This window comes from Phyllopteryx taeniolatus, chromosome 3 (assembly GCF_024500385.1).
Source record: "Phyllopteryx taeniolatus isolate TA_2022b chromosome 3, UOR_Ptae_1.2, whole genome shotgun sequence".
Taxonomy (NCBI): Eukaryota; Metazoa; Chordata; class Actinopteri; order Syngnathiformes; family Syngnathidae; genus Phyllopteryx; species Phyllopteryx taeniolatus.
In genome coordinates, this window is record NC_084504.1 from 12197580 (window position 1) to 12213369 (window position 15790).

Here is a 15790-nt window from a genome sequence, read left to right on the forward strand (position 1 = left end):
CATGTTTGACCTATATTTAATTGAATACATTACAAAGACAAGATATTTAATGTTCAAACTGATTGAAAAGTTTTTGTTTTTAGCAAAGAATCATTAACTTAGAATTTTATGACTGCAACATGTTCCAAAAAAGCTGGGACAGGGTCATGTTTACCACTGTGTTACATCACGTTTTCTTTTAACAACATTCAATACACGTTTGGGAACTGAGGACACTAATTGTTGGAGCTTTGTATGTGGAATTATTTCCCATTCTTGCTTGATGTACAGCTTCAGCTGTTCAACAGTCCGGGGTCTCCGTTGTCGTATTTTACCCTTTATAATGCACCACACATTTTCAATGGGAGACAATTTCACTTTCTGAATTTAACTACCTAATAAAAGATTTACACTATTCATGTGTGAGCATCCCTCACCGTTGGTGTACACCAACGGGTTCGGTGATTGCCGCCACGACAGGCACCGACCACCTTACGGCCGCAGCTCCAGTCGGCCGCCTCAGCAATGGAGGCGCGGAACATGGTCCACTCGGACTCGATGTCCCCCGCCTCCCCCGCAAAATGAGCAAAGTTCTGTCGGAGGTGGGAGTTGAAACTCCTTCTGACAGGGGATTCCGCCAGACGTTCCCAGCAGACCCTCACAATACATTTGGGCCTGCCACGTTGGACCGGCATCTTCCCCCACCATCGGAGCCAACTCACCACCAGGTGGTGATCAGTTGACAGCTCCGCCCCTCTCTTTACCCGAGTGTCCAAGACATGCGGCCGCAAGTCTGATGACACGACCACAAAGTCGATCATCGAACTGCGACCTAGGGTGTTCTGGTGCCAAGTGCACGTGTGGACACCCTTATGCTTGTACATGGTGTTCGTTATGGACAACCCGTGATGAGCACAGAAGTCCAATAACAGAACACCGCTTGGGTTCTTATCGGGGGGGCCGTTCCTCCCAATCACGCCCTTCCAGGTCTCACTGTCATTGCCCACGTGAACATTGAAGTCCCCCAGAAGAACGATGGAGTCCCCAGCGGGAGCGCTCTCCAGCACCCCCTCCAAGGACTCCAAAAAGGGTGGGTACTCTGAACTACTGTTTGGTGCATAGGCACAAACAACAGTCAGGACCCGGAATGCCTCGGGATCCTCCCGGAAGAGCTGGATGAAGTGGCTGGGGAGAGGGAAGTCTGGGCGTCCCTGCTGAAGCTGCTGCCTCCGCGACCCGACCTCAGATAAGCGGTAGAAAATGGATGGATGGATGTGTGAGCATAATTGACATGTGCGTGAGCATGATTGACATTAACCCTTGAATGCCAGTGACATGTCCATGAATGTGATTGACGTGCTCGTGTGAATGCATTTGTGTAGTGTTTATGAGAGCGTTTGAGTCATCTTTATGAGAGCAAGACTCGTGCGCATGAGGGTTTGAGTCATGCTTATGGTAGGGTTTGAGTTCTGTTGATGAAAGGGTTTGAGTAGTGTTTGTAAGAGTGTTTGAGTAGTGCTTATGATAGGGTTTGAGTTGTGTTTATGAGAGGGTTTGAGTAGTCTTTATAAGAGTGTTTGAGTAGTGCTTATGAGAGGGTTTGAGTTGTTTATGAGAACGTTTGATTAGTGCTTATGAGAGCAAGACTTTCACTTGTGTGTATGAGACTATTTCACTAGTGTTTAAAAGAGGGTTTGAGTAGTGTTTGAGAATGTTTGAGTATTGTTTATAAGAGCCTTTCAGTAGTTTGTGTGCGTGAAAGCATTTGAGTGGTAAGTGTGAGAGCTAATCCTGAATAATGTCTCTAACGGCCTCTCATATGTGACAAAGCTGTTGTTTTTTGGAGTCTGTAAAGTAAACACACTCATGCGGCTGTTCCCCCCCAATGAGTCATTTTGATTGGCTCGCGAAGGCTACGTGCGTGGTCATGTGACTGCCTTGCGTCGTCTGATTGGTGAATTGGAGTCAAATGACATTAGTGATTGGTGCAACTGGCGACCTATGCAGAAGTCGAAGATTGAGTCTAAAAATAGACGCGCACACGCACGAATCTTTAAATAAAAGTAGCGAACGGCATGTCGATCATTGTAACGGAGTAAAAGTATCGATCCTTCTTCACATAAATACTCAAGTAAAAATTAAAATTATGGTGCATTTAAAGTACTCTGATAAGTACAGTTTATAGAAAATGTTACTTGAATAAATGTAGCGCGTTACTACCCACCTCTGCCAATAGATTTCCCAATTTGTGAGTAAATTGCGATTATATCAGTGGGTTTTTGTGTGACGTTTTTGTTCGTTGGTTGCGTGCCGTGTGATTTTTCTAATGTCTAAAGAAGCACTTTGTGTGAGTTTTTACACTTGACTAACCTGCAGCGCCGCCCAACTTTCCTCCTCCTCCCCGGTGCAGGTTTAAAGTGTTTGGCTCGGTTTCCTGTCACATGGTCTGTGTCACATGGCCTGGAAATCGGATCGCTCCGCTCTACTATCTAGTCCTCACCCCCCTCCCTCGCTCAGCTAGAAGGCTGCCGGGTCGTTTCACGGACTTCCAGTGTAGAGCGCGACACGCGAGTCGAGAGCTGAGTCGAGTACGCCTCAACCTCACCTCACCTGGGACCATGGACCCGTGGACCGCCGCCTTCTCGCTGCTTCTTGCCGGGTTCTTCTTCCTGTCCTCCGCCACGCTCACTCACTTCGACTCGGGTGAGTCCACGACCTGTTATCGTCTTCTTTCTTCATCTTCTTCACCTTCTTCTGCGTCGTTTATTTCTTTATTTTCTTTCTCGCTTCTTCTAACTTTACTCCGTCCTGGTGCCCCGAGAAGACTTCCCTCCGGTGCCTGGAGAAGGCTTCTCTTTGGCGGCGACGCGCAGCGATGTTTCTCCCATCAGTAACCCCCTAAACGGCACCACAAACTAATTACAATATTATACTTTATATACCACATCCATTTGAATATTTTGTCTTATTATCGGATATTATGTGGAAAACGAGGGTTTTAGTCTGGGCTTTAGTCCACATTGCTTAATTTCAAACAGCATGTATGATGTGTACCGAGCCCATCGTATTGATTTGGAATTCTTAAAAATGCCCCAAATTTGGGCTCAATATTGGCAATATTCACTCAAATATGTTCCTATATGGATATTTAAACGTGAACCTCACCTCATGATTTATGACTCTGAAAGTGTTGAAAACGCCCTGATTTGGGGATAAATACGGGCAATATACAGTCATATAGTTAAGTAGTACGTTTGTAAGTATGTACTGTATTATTTTAAAATTGACTTGTTACTTTGGATTTGTTAAAAAAAAAATTCAATCTTGGAATTGGGACGAGAAAAAGTCATTTTACGGCAGGTGGTGACACCTTTAATAATACACATACAACTCAGGTTTTCCCCTATTTATGTCAGAAAAACAAATTTTTAGCTGTTTGTAGCGTAATATCATCTACCTTATGTGAGATACGGTCATCGGTGTTTCCACTGTGTTGATTGAAATGTGAATTTTAACTTATTTATGACTATGGAACAATCAAAATCTGGGCTAATACAGAGAGGGCACACCTTTAATGATACACATAAAAATTGTAAAACATTTTCTTCTAATATGTTACAAAAATGTAAGTTTGGGTGTTTCTAGGGTAGGACTGCACGATCGATTATGGCCAAAATAATATTCAATATTGTAATCGCGATTATTGATCACGGCGGCACGGCTTTCAATCCCCGGCCCCACCTGTGTGGAGTTTGCATGTTCTCCCCGTGCCTGCGTGGGTTTTCTCCGGGCACTCCGGTTTCCTCCCACATCCCAAAAACATGCACGTTAATTGAAAACTCTAAATTGCCCGTAGGTGTGAATGTGAATGGTTGTTTGTTTGTATGTGCCCTGCGACTGGCTGGCAACCAGTTCAGGGTGTACCCCGCCTCCTGCCCGATGATAGCTGGGATAGGCTCCAGCACGCCCGCGACCCTAGTGAGGAGAAGCGGCTCAGAAAATGGATGGATGGATGGTTTATTAATCACGATCAATTATTCCTCGTTAGGGAAACCTCTTTATTTTTATTGTACTACTTTTTAACAAACAATATGTAACAGTTTTCAGTACAAAATGAATCTTTAAATGAGCATAAATGCCAGATAATAATAAAAAATAAATGTACCCCCCAAAAAAATCGACTTTACTTAGGCCCAACTGAATAAATATGCTTCAACAAAGTGCAATCACAAATTACAACTTAAAGCAAGCAAATACAATTAATGCATAAAACGCAATCGCATTAGGCTGTAAGCACCGACTTTTCATTTGAAAATCCCTGTCAATATAGTGAATTGTCAAGGACGGTACGTCTCCATTATTCTGCTTGACCATTGGTCAGTCGTGCACGGTCACAAACTACAAAGAACCTGACAGTTGTGATTTCCCTCTCTATTTACTCCCAGCATTTTTTCATTGGGGTCAGGCCAGCCGCAAAGTTGAAGTCAAAGCATCTGCTACAACGATTGTTAAAAGTGTCTTACCGTGACACGCCGCCTCTCTGACAACGTGCTGAGAGGGCCAACTTCAAAATAAAAGCTTCATATATTACAACATTGGACATCAGTGCCATTTTGGGCTTTTATTTTAGAGTTTGCCCCGGAGCGCGTTGACGGCGCTTAATGACACCTTAACCATACGTTCGCTCCCTGGTGGCTGGCTGACTAGGTTGTGTGCACTGCTGGAAATGAAGCACTTTTCATATTCAGCAGTGCCCGCATTTTAAATAAAAAACATCGCAGACAATCAGGCTCATTTAATTGTGGCAGCAAAAATCGCAATCACGATCAAAATTTGATAAATTGTGCAGCCCTGTTCTAGGGTAATATTATCGACTTTATATGTCGAATTTGGCCCTACTGTGTTGATTGAAATGTGAAATTCAATGGATTTATTACTCTGGAATTGTTAAAAATGCCAAAACTGACACGACACGCACATAAAACTCAGATTTCCATCAAATTGTGATACAAAAACATTATTTTAGTTCTTTAGATGACAGGCGACATTAAAATTACACATAAACTCAGGTTTTTAGCTAATAATATTAGAAAAAACATAATTTTGGGTGGTTCTAACATAATATTATCAACTTTATATGGGATACACATAAAGTCATGTGTTCCTAATGTGTGGATTTAAACTGGATTTGACATTTGGGATAAATCTTGTAATTTAGAGCAGTAAAGTCTGTGTAGACCTATGACATCTAATACTGTAATACACATACAGTAAAACTAATGTTTTCTTGTAGTTGTGTTCGAAATACATTATTTTTGGTGTTACTAGGGCAATGGCATTTACTTTATATGTCATACAGGTAGGGGTGGGCAATATGGGCAAAAAAAAACCCAAAAAAAAACAATATTTTTATTTTATTTTACGATAACGATAAAAAAAAAAAAAGTCTCTACTTACTTTCCAGGACAAATATACGTCTACCATTTACTGCAAAACATTATACGAGAATATTGTATGGCAATATTTAACAATAACTACAGGAGAAGATTCCAAATCAGGTTTGCTCAATAGTATTTTAGTTCAGCTTTTGTATCAAAACAAAACAAAAACAATTAAGATGACATAAAATTGTAAACCTAACTAATAAAATATTTTAAACCAAACGCGTTACTACAGCACACACTGGCATTTACATTTGGCTAGTACACTGCAGAAAGAAATCCAATTCATGGTGTTCTTTATGTCTCGCGAACGTTTACTTGCTTTGTCATATGGTGCGTGTTTGAAAATGACTCAGTGAGGGTTTTCTGAGTGTGTTGTGCATATTTACTGATCTTTTCTTTAGCTGTAGTCATGCTTGTGAAATCACAAAGTTTTCCGTGTTCCACATACTCGGGGTTGGATGGGTTACTTTAGAAATGTATTCCAATACAACTTCTAGTTACCTATGACGATGACATCATGACCGCGGAATCTTTTTTTATTCCTGGTTTTTAGCAGCTGGTATTGGTAATAGTGTTTAAATAAGTAAAGACATAATTAAATAAGTCAAACTGCGGTGACAAGGTAATTAAATATTTACTTACGGTGCAGCTATGCTACCTAGCTCCTCCATTAGCCTCAGTTAGAATGACTTTGACAGCGGTTTTCTTTGCAAATGTTATTCAAAATTAATAAATCCTCCAGTGAATATACGATCGAAACAACACTGTCCATTCTCCATTCTCTTCGTTTCACTTTTAAAATGGCCTCGTTTGGAAAGCCAACACGTACATTGAGTAACCTGTGTCATTTTACCTGTTGGCCAACAAAAAAACTGTACACTCCATTGAGGTCCATAGCAACCATTCACTCATTTGTTAAGCTGCTAAACTCCTGAGAAGGTTGCCCGGAGTCGACCCACTAGTTTTGAGAGCCAGAGTTTCTTTTGCTTGCCACTGAGTCACATGACTGAATCATGTCCGCTGATTCGGCGAATGAGGACTTTCATGTGCTTCCTCCTTTCTCTCTTCCTCCTATCCCGTCCAGGAACCCGTTCGGTTGTTTTCTTATCGAGACAGTATGAATAATCGATAATGTAAAACTGCACATTGTTAAAGCAACGTTCACGATTATATCGAAGGCAATATATATTGCTCACCCCTAATTTGTGAACATTCCTCAAATTTGGAATAAAAAGTCTGTGTACCTGTGAAGGCTAAAACGATTAATCGAATACAGTGGGCCCCTGCATAGTCGCAGTTTGGTACCTGCGGATTCACCTATTCACAAATTTACAAAAAAACAAACATTTTTAATTTTTTTGGGCGGGGGAACCAGTTGTTCATGGAAAATGCTTATTGGAAGTATATCCCTCCTTATTCAATAATTTTCAGGGTTTAAAAAAATGTTTTTCAATGCAATTATAATGGACGACAATTATTTCTGGATTTTCGCTTTTTGTGCTCAGGCCTGGTCCCTATCCCCCCGAATAGCGGGGGTCCACTGAAATAGTTTGACTACAAAAAAAATAAAAGCAAAATCTCTGTCTCGAAGCTTCGCAGTGATCATTTTACCACACAGACTACTGTAACTGTAGGCGCACGGACCTATCCGTGTAGAAATAAGTTGGCGCAAGGTATCATCCATCCATCCATCCATTTTCTGAGCCGCTTCTCCTCACTAGGGTCGCGGGCGTGCTGGAGCCTATCCCAGCTGTCATCGGGCAGGAGGCGGGGTACACCCTGAACTGGTTGCCAGCCAATCGCAGGGCACATAGAAACAAACAACCATTCGCACTCACAGTCACACCTACGGGCAATTTAGAGTCTTCAATTAATGCATGTTTTTGGGATGTGGGAGGAAACCGGAGAAAACCCACGCAGGCACGGGGAGAACATGCAAACTCCACAAAGGCGGGGCCGGGGATTGAACCCGGGTCCTCAGAACTGTGAGGCTGACGCTCTAACCAGTCGGCCACCGTGCCGCCCGCAAGGTATCAATGTTAACTAATTTATCATAGCCTACCACCGCGACTTAAAACGTAATACCCTCACTAGTGGTCAAGCATAGACACAGCTGCTGGTGCACTTTCAATCACTTTATTGAACAAACAGTAACAAAATAAGGATGTAATAATAAGCACATTCATACAAGAGCTGCAATAGTCATAGATGATGCTCAGGCACTCAAGACTCAGACTGGCTAAATAGGCCCGCCTTTTAAAGCCAGCCACACTCAAAGTCACAGATTCTACAGTAGAGGGTAAGGATGGTGACCCTAAGTGGACAAAATTAATACCTGCACCTCACGTGCATATTTTATATCGGTATTTTTTTTTAAATAATGCAAAATATTTTTTATTCGATTAATCAATTGGATAATCAATAGAATAATGTATTCAAAAAGATTTGATAGCTTCAGCCCTAGTAGATATGTTTCAGAAACATTTTAATTGGTTTAAATATGTAATTATCTCAGCAAGAAGCCCTTAACAGACCTTGAATTTGAGGTTTACACTGCTTTGCAATGCAGAATTAAACATGTTTTTTTTTTTTGTTTACACATCAACCTTCAGTTTTTACATCACATTTTGTGTACACCTCCCCTACACACAATATGGGGTCATAGCCTCCTCGCAGAGATCTAATAACACCAACCGCACAAACTGAGCCCTGCCTGCTTTTTGCTGTAATTTGCGCCGCCTTTCATGTTAGAAGCGGCAAAAATCCGCAGGCTTTCCTTTTTAATTTTTTTGTCTTCTTAATGACACCCTTTAGGCTTCAAATTAGAGGGTCGGCCATCTGGGCTGGTGCTTAACTGCTCCCATGTGTACCTATGTATTAACACAAAGTATTTAAAGCCACGGTATTCCCCCTCGTAACACTGAGGGGAGAAAGAGAGGAGGGGGAGTCAACTGCATATTCAACAATCATTTCATGCGTTTACAAGACGTCTTACGATGTAATGAGCGTTTTTCATTTGTTCTATTTTTGCCCTGAAAAAAAGGCCAAAAGCGACGGTTAAAAGCTTAAAAAAAACACCTCGGGGAGCATCCGCCCAAGTTGGGCCATGCATGTAGCATACTATTAAATCACATCTGTCGTCAACACATGGCTGACGACTCGTGTTTGTTTGGATTCCTTTGCTTGACTGATATAGTAGAGATAAGTGTTGCAATAACCTGTCACGATATGCTCCGCTGAGATGCTCTCAGTGATAGTGTTTCCTATTGGGATTCCCCCTTGGATGGCACAGATCGTGAATAGCTCGTTTGGAAACATGATCAAATATTCCATTCTGGGATTGCTCCGATTTTGTTCGGATTTGGGAAAAAAAAATTCCCCTTTGAGAATAAACAAAAAAATAAGCACTTGTAGCAGAACCATGTTCGCATGTAAAAACACTATGGAAAAAATGCTTTGAATAACAACAAACGTCGCTAAACTGGACCTCAAACGTGGAAATATTAGACCATGAAGTAGGTTTGCATGTTCACATGGTAACATACGGAAAAATGCTTAGTGCAGTAAACCATGAGTAAAGATGCCGCCCCAATAAATGTTTATAATTGCCTATATTAATAGTTTAAACAGTAAATATATGCCAAACTATGATCCCAAAAACTTTTAACTTTACTCATCCTACCTTAAAAATAAATGGCTTACAGATTATTCAGTTTTGGCTATACAAAGCTTGTCTCTTGCTAATTGTGAGTTTTTCAGGGAATAGCTTTGGATCGGTTCCACAGAACAAAATGTGAATAGGTGAATTTGTGAATCGTGAACCATAGCAGCAAACCTTGGAAAGATTGGGCCTCAATTGAGCAAATATGTGAACGTGAAGCAGAGGAGGAATAAAATGATTCTTTGCTCTCCAAAATAGGAAATGAGCAGATACACCTAGCGTGTGTTGAATAGTCTCATCATAACAAAGCGAAGAATCGACGTCTTCTGCTTTATTTTTACCTATTTCCTCATTCCTTGCACAATTTTTGCTTCTCTTCTGCATTGCTTTCACTGTATGTGAGTGTAAACAAGAGCCACAATGCGACATTTGGTAAAAATTCACCATCTTTGGAAGACAAACTTGAATTTCGTACGTGAAGGATTCCTCTCATTTTTCCATGGAGCTCGCCGGTGTGGAGCACGTCACATCCTGCCTTTCACCCCCGAGGCTAACGTGGTTAGCCCGGGCCCCGTCAAGCAGAGGCCTGCTGAGGAATGCTCCCTACCTCTTTGACAGGTGCTTTGATTGACACGTAGATATTAATGCTAACTTTTAAAACATGGACAGAATTATATTTTTGGATAGTTTAAGATACAGTGCTGTGAAAAAGTATTGCCCACCCTTCTCAAGTTCTTCTATTTTTGCATAGTTTCCCCACTTTAATGTTTAAGATCATCAAACAAATTTACAGTGGGGCAAAAAAGTATTTAGTCAGTCACCAATTGTGCAAGTTCTCTCACTGAAAAAGATAAGAGAGGCCTGTAATTTTCATCATGGGTATACCTATGAGAGACAAGATGAGAAAAAAAATCCAGAAAATAACTGTCAGATTTTTAAAGAATTTATTTGCAAATGATGGTGGAAAAAAAGTATTTGGTCAATAACAAAAGTTCATCTTGATACTTTGTTATATACCCTTTGTTGGCAATGAGAGAGGTCAAAAGATTTCTGTAAGTCTTCACAAGGTTTTCACACACTGTTACTGGTATTTTGGCCCATTCCTCCATGCAGATCTCCTCTAGAGCAGTGATGTTTTGGGGCTGTCGTTGGGCAACACAGACTTTCAACTCCCTCCAAAGATTTTCTATGGGGTTGAGATCTGGAGACTGGCTAGGCCACTCCAGGACCTTGAAATGCTTCTTACGAAGCCACTCCTTCGTTGCCTGGGTGTTTGGAATCATTGTCATGCTGAACGCAAAGCAAATTTATTGATATAGTGCATTTCATACAAAAGGTAACTCAATGTGCTTTACATGATTAAAAGCATTTAAAAACAAATTGAAAAAAAAGCTTATAAACATTTAAAACAAAGGGAAAAAAAACAACAAAAGTACAATTAAAACAGCGAACAGTGCAAGAAATATCATTTAAAAGTGGAAATACTCTAAAAAGCATGAGAAAAAGAAGAGTTTTTAACCTGGATTTAAAAACATTCACACTTGGGGCTGACGTCACTTCTCTTGGCAACTTATTGTGTGCAGCATAGTAGCTACCGTAATTTCTCGTGTATAATGCGCACCCATGTATAATACGCACCCCCAAAGTTGACCTCAAAATTCTGGAAAACCCTTCTACCTATGTATAATGCATTTTTACAATGCATGATTTTGCTTAAAACATGAAGTATTATCTGTATTTTGTTAGTTTTTTTTCAAATAATTATTCTGTAGTTAAGCACTTTATTTGAACACGTAATCCTTTTTTAAATTTACTTGCTCTTATTTTTAAATTCACAGTCCTACTTTTATTTAGTAAATTAGAAAGCACACGGTTGTGCTCATATGTTTGATTACCCCAGCAGAATTTGCAAGATGGCTACAATTCTTGAAAGAAAACATGAATGACCAGGCGAAACACATTTAATTTAATTTTAATGGGATTCAAATTATGTGAGTGTATGTGCCCTGGGATTGGCTGGCAACCAGTTCAAGGTGTACCCCGCATCCTGCATGATGATAGCTGGGATAGTCTCCACCACGCCCGCGACCCTAATGAGGAGAAACGGCTCAGAAAATGGAAATGGATTCGAATTAAACGGTCAAGCATTTCAGAAAAGCATTATCATTCAACAAAACTTAACCATAAAGAAATTAATGATGGTTGTTGTTCAGTCAGGAGTCATATTTAAAAACAAAAAAGCAAAACAATATTTCACAAATTCTGCCAGGGTATGTAAATGTATGAGCACAACTGTACTTATATGCAATCATACGTACCCCTGTCATATTGGAATGAAGGCTACACCTTTTTTATAACCACTAGGTGGCGGTGGCATTTTGGAATGAAAGTGTACAGCTTTTTCATAACCACTAGATGGCGGCATACATTTCTAAAATGTGAATATTTTTTCCATTTGCCCCTATACCCATGTATAATGCGCACTATTGACTTTTGACAATTTGTTTTGGGGAAAAGAAATGTGCATTATACATGAGAAATTAAGGTAAATGCTTGCTTTGGACTCTGTGCTCGACTATTTGACCTGAGTCTGTCGATCTCAGAGCCCTAGTGGGTTTATATACCATTAGCATTTCATTCATGTATTCAGGACCTAAACCATTTAGTGATTTATAGACTAGTATCAGAACTTTAAAATCAATTCTAAAGCTGACTGGAAGTCAGTGTAAAAACTTTAGAATTTGAGTAATATGCTCTGACCTCTTTGTTCTGGTCAGAACCCGAGCTGCAGCATTCTGAATGAGCTGTAGCTGATCAATGCTCTTTTTGGGGAGTCCAGTCAGAAGACCATTGTGATAGTCAAGTCTACTTTAGACAAAAGCATGGTTGAGCTTCTCCTGGTCTAATTGACACATGCAAGCCTTCACTCTGTACTTCAGATGGTAGAAGGCAGTTTTAGTAATTGATTTGATATGACTGTTGAAAGTCAGGTGGGAATCTATCAGAACACCAAGGTTTCTGACTTGGTCTTTGGTTTTTAAAGAAAGTGACTCCAGGTATTTACTAACAGCAATCCTCTCTTCTTTATTGCCCAAAACAATTATCTCAGTTTTGTTGTGGTTTAATTGAAGAAAAGAAAAGACCCAGCCACGTTTCTTTCATTTTCAATGACCTTGCAGTTGGAAGGAGGTTTTCACTCAAAATCTCACAATACATAGCCCCATTCAATCTTTCCTTTACACGGATCAGTCATCCTAGTCACTTTGCAGAAAAACAGCCCCAAAGCATGATGTTTCCATCCCCATGCTTCACAGTAGGTATGGTGTTCTTTGGATGTAACTCAGTATTCTTTCTCCTCAAAAAACAAAAAGTTGAGTTTTTACCAAAAAGTTCTATTTTGGTTTCATCTGACCATATGACATTCTCCCAATCCTCTTCTGGATCATCCAAATGCTCTCTAGCAAACCTCAGACGGGCCCAGACATGTACTGGCTTAAGCAGGGGGACACGTCTGGCACTGCAGGATTTGAGTCCCTAGCGGCGTAGTGTGTTACTGATGGTAGCCTTTGTTACTTGGTCCCAGCTCTCTGCAGGTAATTCACTAGGTCCCCCCCGTGTGGTTCTGGGATTTTTGCTCACCGTTCTTGTGATCATTTTGACCCCACGAGGTGAGATCTTGTGTGGAGCCCCAAATCGAGGGAGATTATCAGTGGTCTTGTATGTCTTCCATATTCTAATAATTGGTCCCACAGTTGATTTCTTCACACCAAGCTGCTTACCTATTGCATATTCAGTCTTCACAGCCTGGTGCAGGTCTACAATTTTGTTTTTGGTGCCCTTGACAGCTCTTTGGTCTTGGTCAGAGTGGAGTTTGGAGTGTGAATAATTGAGGTTGTGGACAGGTGTCTTTTAAACTGATAATGAGTTCAAACAGGTGCCATTAATACAGAGGAGCCTCTTAAAGAAGTTACAGGTCTTTGAGAGCCAGAAATCTTGCTTGTTTGTAGGTGACCAAAGACTTATTTTCTACCATAATTTCCTAATAAATTCTTTAAAAATCAGACTTTGTGATTTTCTGGATTTTTTTTTCTCATTTTGTCTCTCATAGTTGAGGTATACCTATGATGAAAATTACAGGCCTCTCTCATCTTTTTAAGTGGGAGAACTTGCACAATTGGCACTTTAACCCAAGTGAACTTAAAATGCTGCTTTTAAATGGTGATTTCATTTATTAAGGAAAAAAACCCTTAACCTTAATCACCGGTTTGACCATCCTCACCACCTCAGCAGCAACAACTGAAATTAAGCGTTTTCTATAGCTGGCAATGAGTCTATCATATCTCTGTGGATAAATTTTGGTCTAGTCTTCCTTGAAGAATCTTGAATTCAGCAAAAATTGAGAGTTTTCGAGCATGAAAGGCCTTTTTAAGGTCATGCCACTGCATTTCAATTGGATTAAAGTCTGGACTTTGAGGAGGCCACTCCAAAACCTTCATTTTGTTTTTTTAAGCCATTCAGAAGTTGACTTGCTGGTGTGTTTTGGATTGTTATCCTGCTGCAGAACCCAAGTGTGCTACAGCTCTCTCTCTCTCGCTCTCTTTCTCTCTCGCCTGGCACGCAGGAGGAGGAGATTGCAGTTGAAAAAAGGCGACTTTCAACCATTAAAACAACATGCACTTGCGAAAATGCGACAAAATGAAAATTTTAATTTCACAAGAAACCAATTTGGTCGCAGTCTCGAGCCCTGAATTACCATTAATTGGTTGTTAATTTCACCTGTAGTTTATCAAAGAAACTTCGTCAAATGAAATACGCAGTTTACTGAAAAAAGGAAAAAAAAAACCTTTGAGTCTCATTGGATTTAGTTTATACGAAAATGATAATCGGTTGGATTCATTTTCTTTTTTCGCTTGATTCCTGTTATTACTTAACTGAAGATGGAACAGATGTGAAGGGAGCATTATCTACTTGATAGTTTTTTTTCTTTGTCGTGACGGGGGAGTTTACATACATTAGCTTGTGAAAAAACATTGGTTTCATAGCCAAGTGTTGGCCATCTGTGTGTGTGTGTGTGTTTGCTCTCTTGTGCGAAAAACATGAACTCTTCTTCAACCGCACAGGGCGTGTCCGTTAAAGGTTGCTAAGTCGACGTCTGGCTTCAGTTGTCAGTTTGTGCAGGTGTGTGTGTGCATGTGTGTTTGTTTGTATTGCACACATGGTGATATGAGGCAAACACATTTGACTGTTAGCTGTACATGGACACACATGGAAGGGATCGGGAGCATACCGGATGAGAACGTTAAAAGTAATGAAACCTATCTTTTAAAATGTGGGCCTTTTTTTTTTATTTTAGTGACAGGGTGTGGTCTGTGAACCATGTACCATAGTTATGTATTAAATGGTCAATGTGCCTCTAACATACCATATTTACACTGTATTTGATTCGTGTTTTACTATTTTAACGTCTATCATTTCTTTCGAGTTTCAACGTACAGTAGAACTATTATGCATACTTAAGTTATTATGCATGTCAACTGTTTCAGGTGAATTTGTGAATAGCGACCCTCCAATAGACTGCGATTGACTGTATTACAATTTGAAGATTATTCAAGCTACTTTTCTATTTTTATCTGGGATGTGTATTGTTTGTAGTCTTATCTACTGCATGCCTGAATCTGATAAGCTACCCTGAACCACGGCAAAACAAACTGACACCACTCGCGTACCGGCTCAGATGTTGATTTCCTCATGCGCGAATGTCATTTAAGTGAAATTCATGCTAATGTATTGCAGATTGGGCCTTAATCCCCTCTTAGACTTTAGCAGCAGTAACACTGTGAGAAGTTATTCACACAAGAGAGGAAAAGCCTGTCTCAGAAGTCTTTGCTCGTGCTTGTTGACAGAATTTGACAAAAGGTCATAATGTGTGCGCCGCTCGTGCCCATCTACTTCATGTCGACCTCTGGGTGGATATTCCCTTGCAGAGGTCATGTTTTGCAGGCGACGCCCTCTATCTGCTGTCCGTGCCAAGGCATTGGACTGCCTCCCCCTCAGAAAACCGCCATGGAAACGTACCCGGTTATTACAAGCACAGTGGTGCTTATTATTGTGCCGCCGTGACTGCAGGCCTGTCACGTTCAAAGGCCTGCTTTTGTTTGATCACAGTACCTCCCTGCACTAGTTTTTTTCCCTCTTTCCTTTCTTCTATTTTACATGTCACGCAAATCGCCACCTGCCCACGCTGCTGCTCTGTCTACCTGGCATGCAAAGCAGACCAGGCGAAGCTCAAAGGTCCCCAAATTGCAAGTGGACAGGGCGGTGTGACGCTTGGTCCGGATGGTGAGACGGAAGTGTCCCCAGTAGGACATTTAGGGTCAGACTGTTTTCACTAAAAGTCCCTCAGGCTGAGAGGTGACAGGAACTGGAAGTCATAAAGCAATAAGAAACCACAAGGAACAGGTAGAAACAGAGAATGACAAAGGAACAGGAAGCCAAAGCCACCAAGGGACGAGAAGGAAGATGAAGCCACAATGGAAAAAACAGGAAGCCGAAAAGGAGCAGGAAGAAACAGGAAGCTATAAAGGAACAGCAAGGAACAGGAAGCCATACAATAACAGGAAGCCTGAAAGGCACAGGAAGTCACAAAGGAACAGGGAGTCTTACAGGAACAGGAAGCCACACAGAAACAAGAAGCTCGAAAGGAACA

At 40.8% G+C, this 15790-nt stretch overlaps 1 protein-coding gene across 5 annotated transcripts in view; it reads left to right on the forward strand.

Annotated features, from left to right (window-relative positions):
• The first annotated feature begins 2437 nt into the window (after nt 1–2437).
• Nucleotides 2438–15790, forward strand: part of kremen1 (kringle containing transmembrane protein 1) — a 124127-nt gene continuing 110774 nt past the window's right edge. For all 5 annotated transcript variants that reach the window (XM_061769135.1, XM_061769136.1, XM_061769139.1 and 2 more), the window contains exon 1: nt 2438–2682. In XM_061769135.1, the coding sequence (XP_061625119.1) occupies nt 2598–2682 (85 nt within the window). In that variant the 5' untranslated portion in view covers nt 2438–2597. The remainder of the gene's footprint in view (nt 2683–15790) is intronic.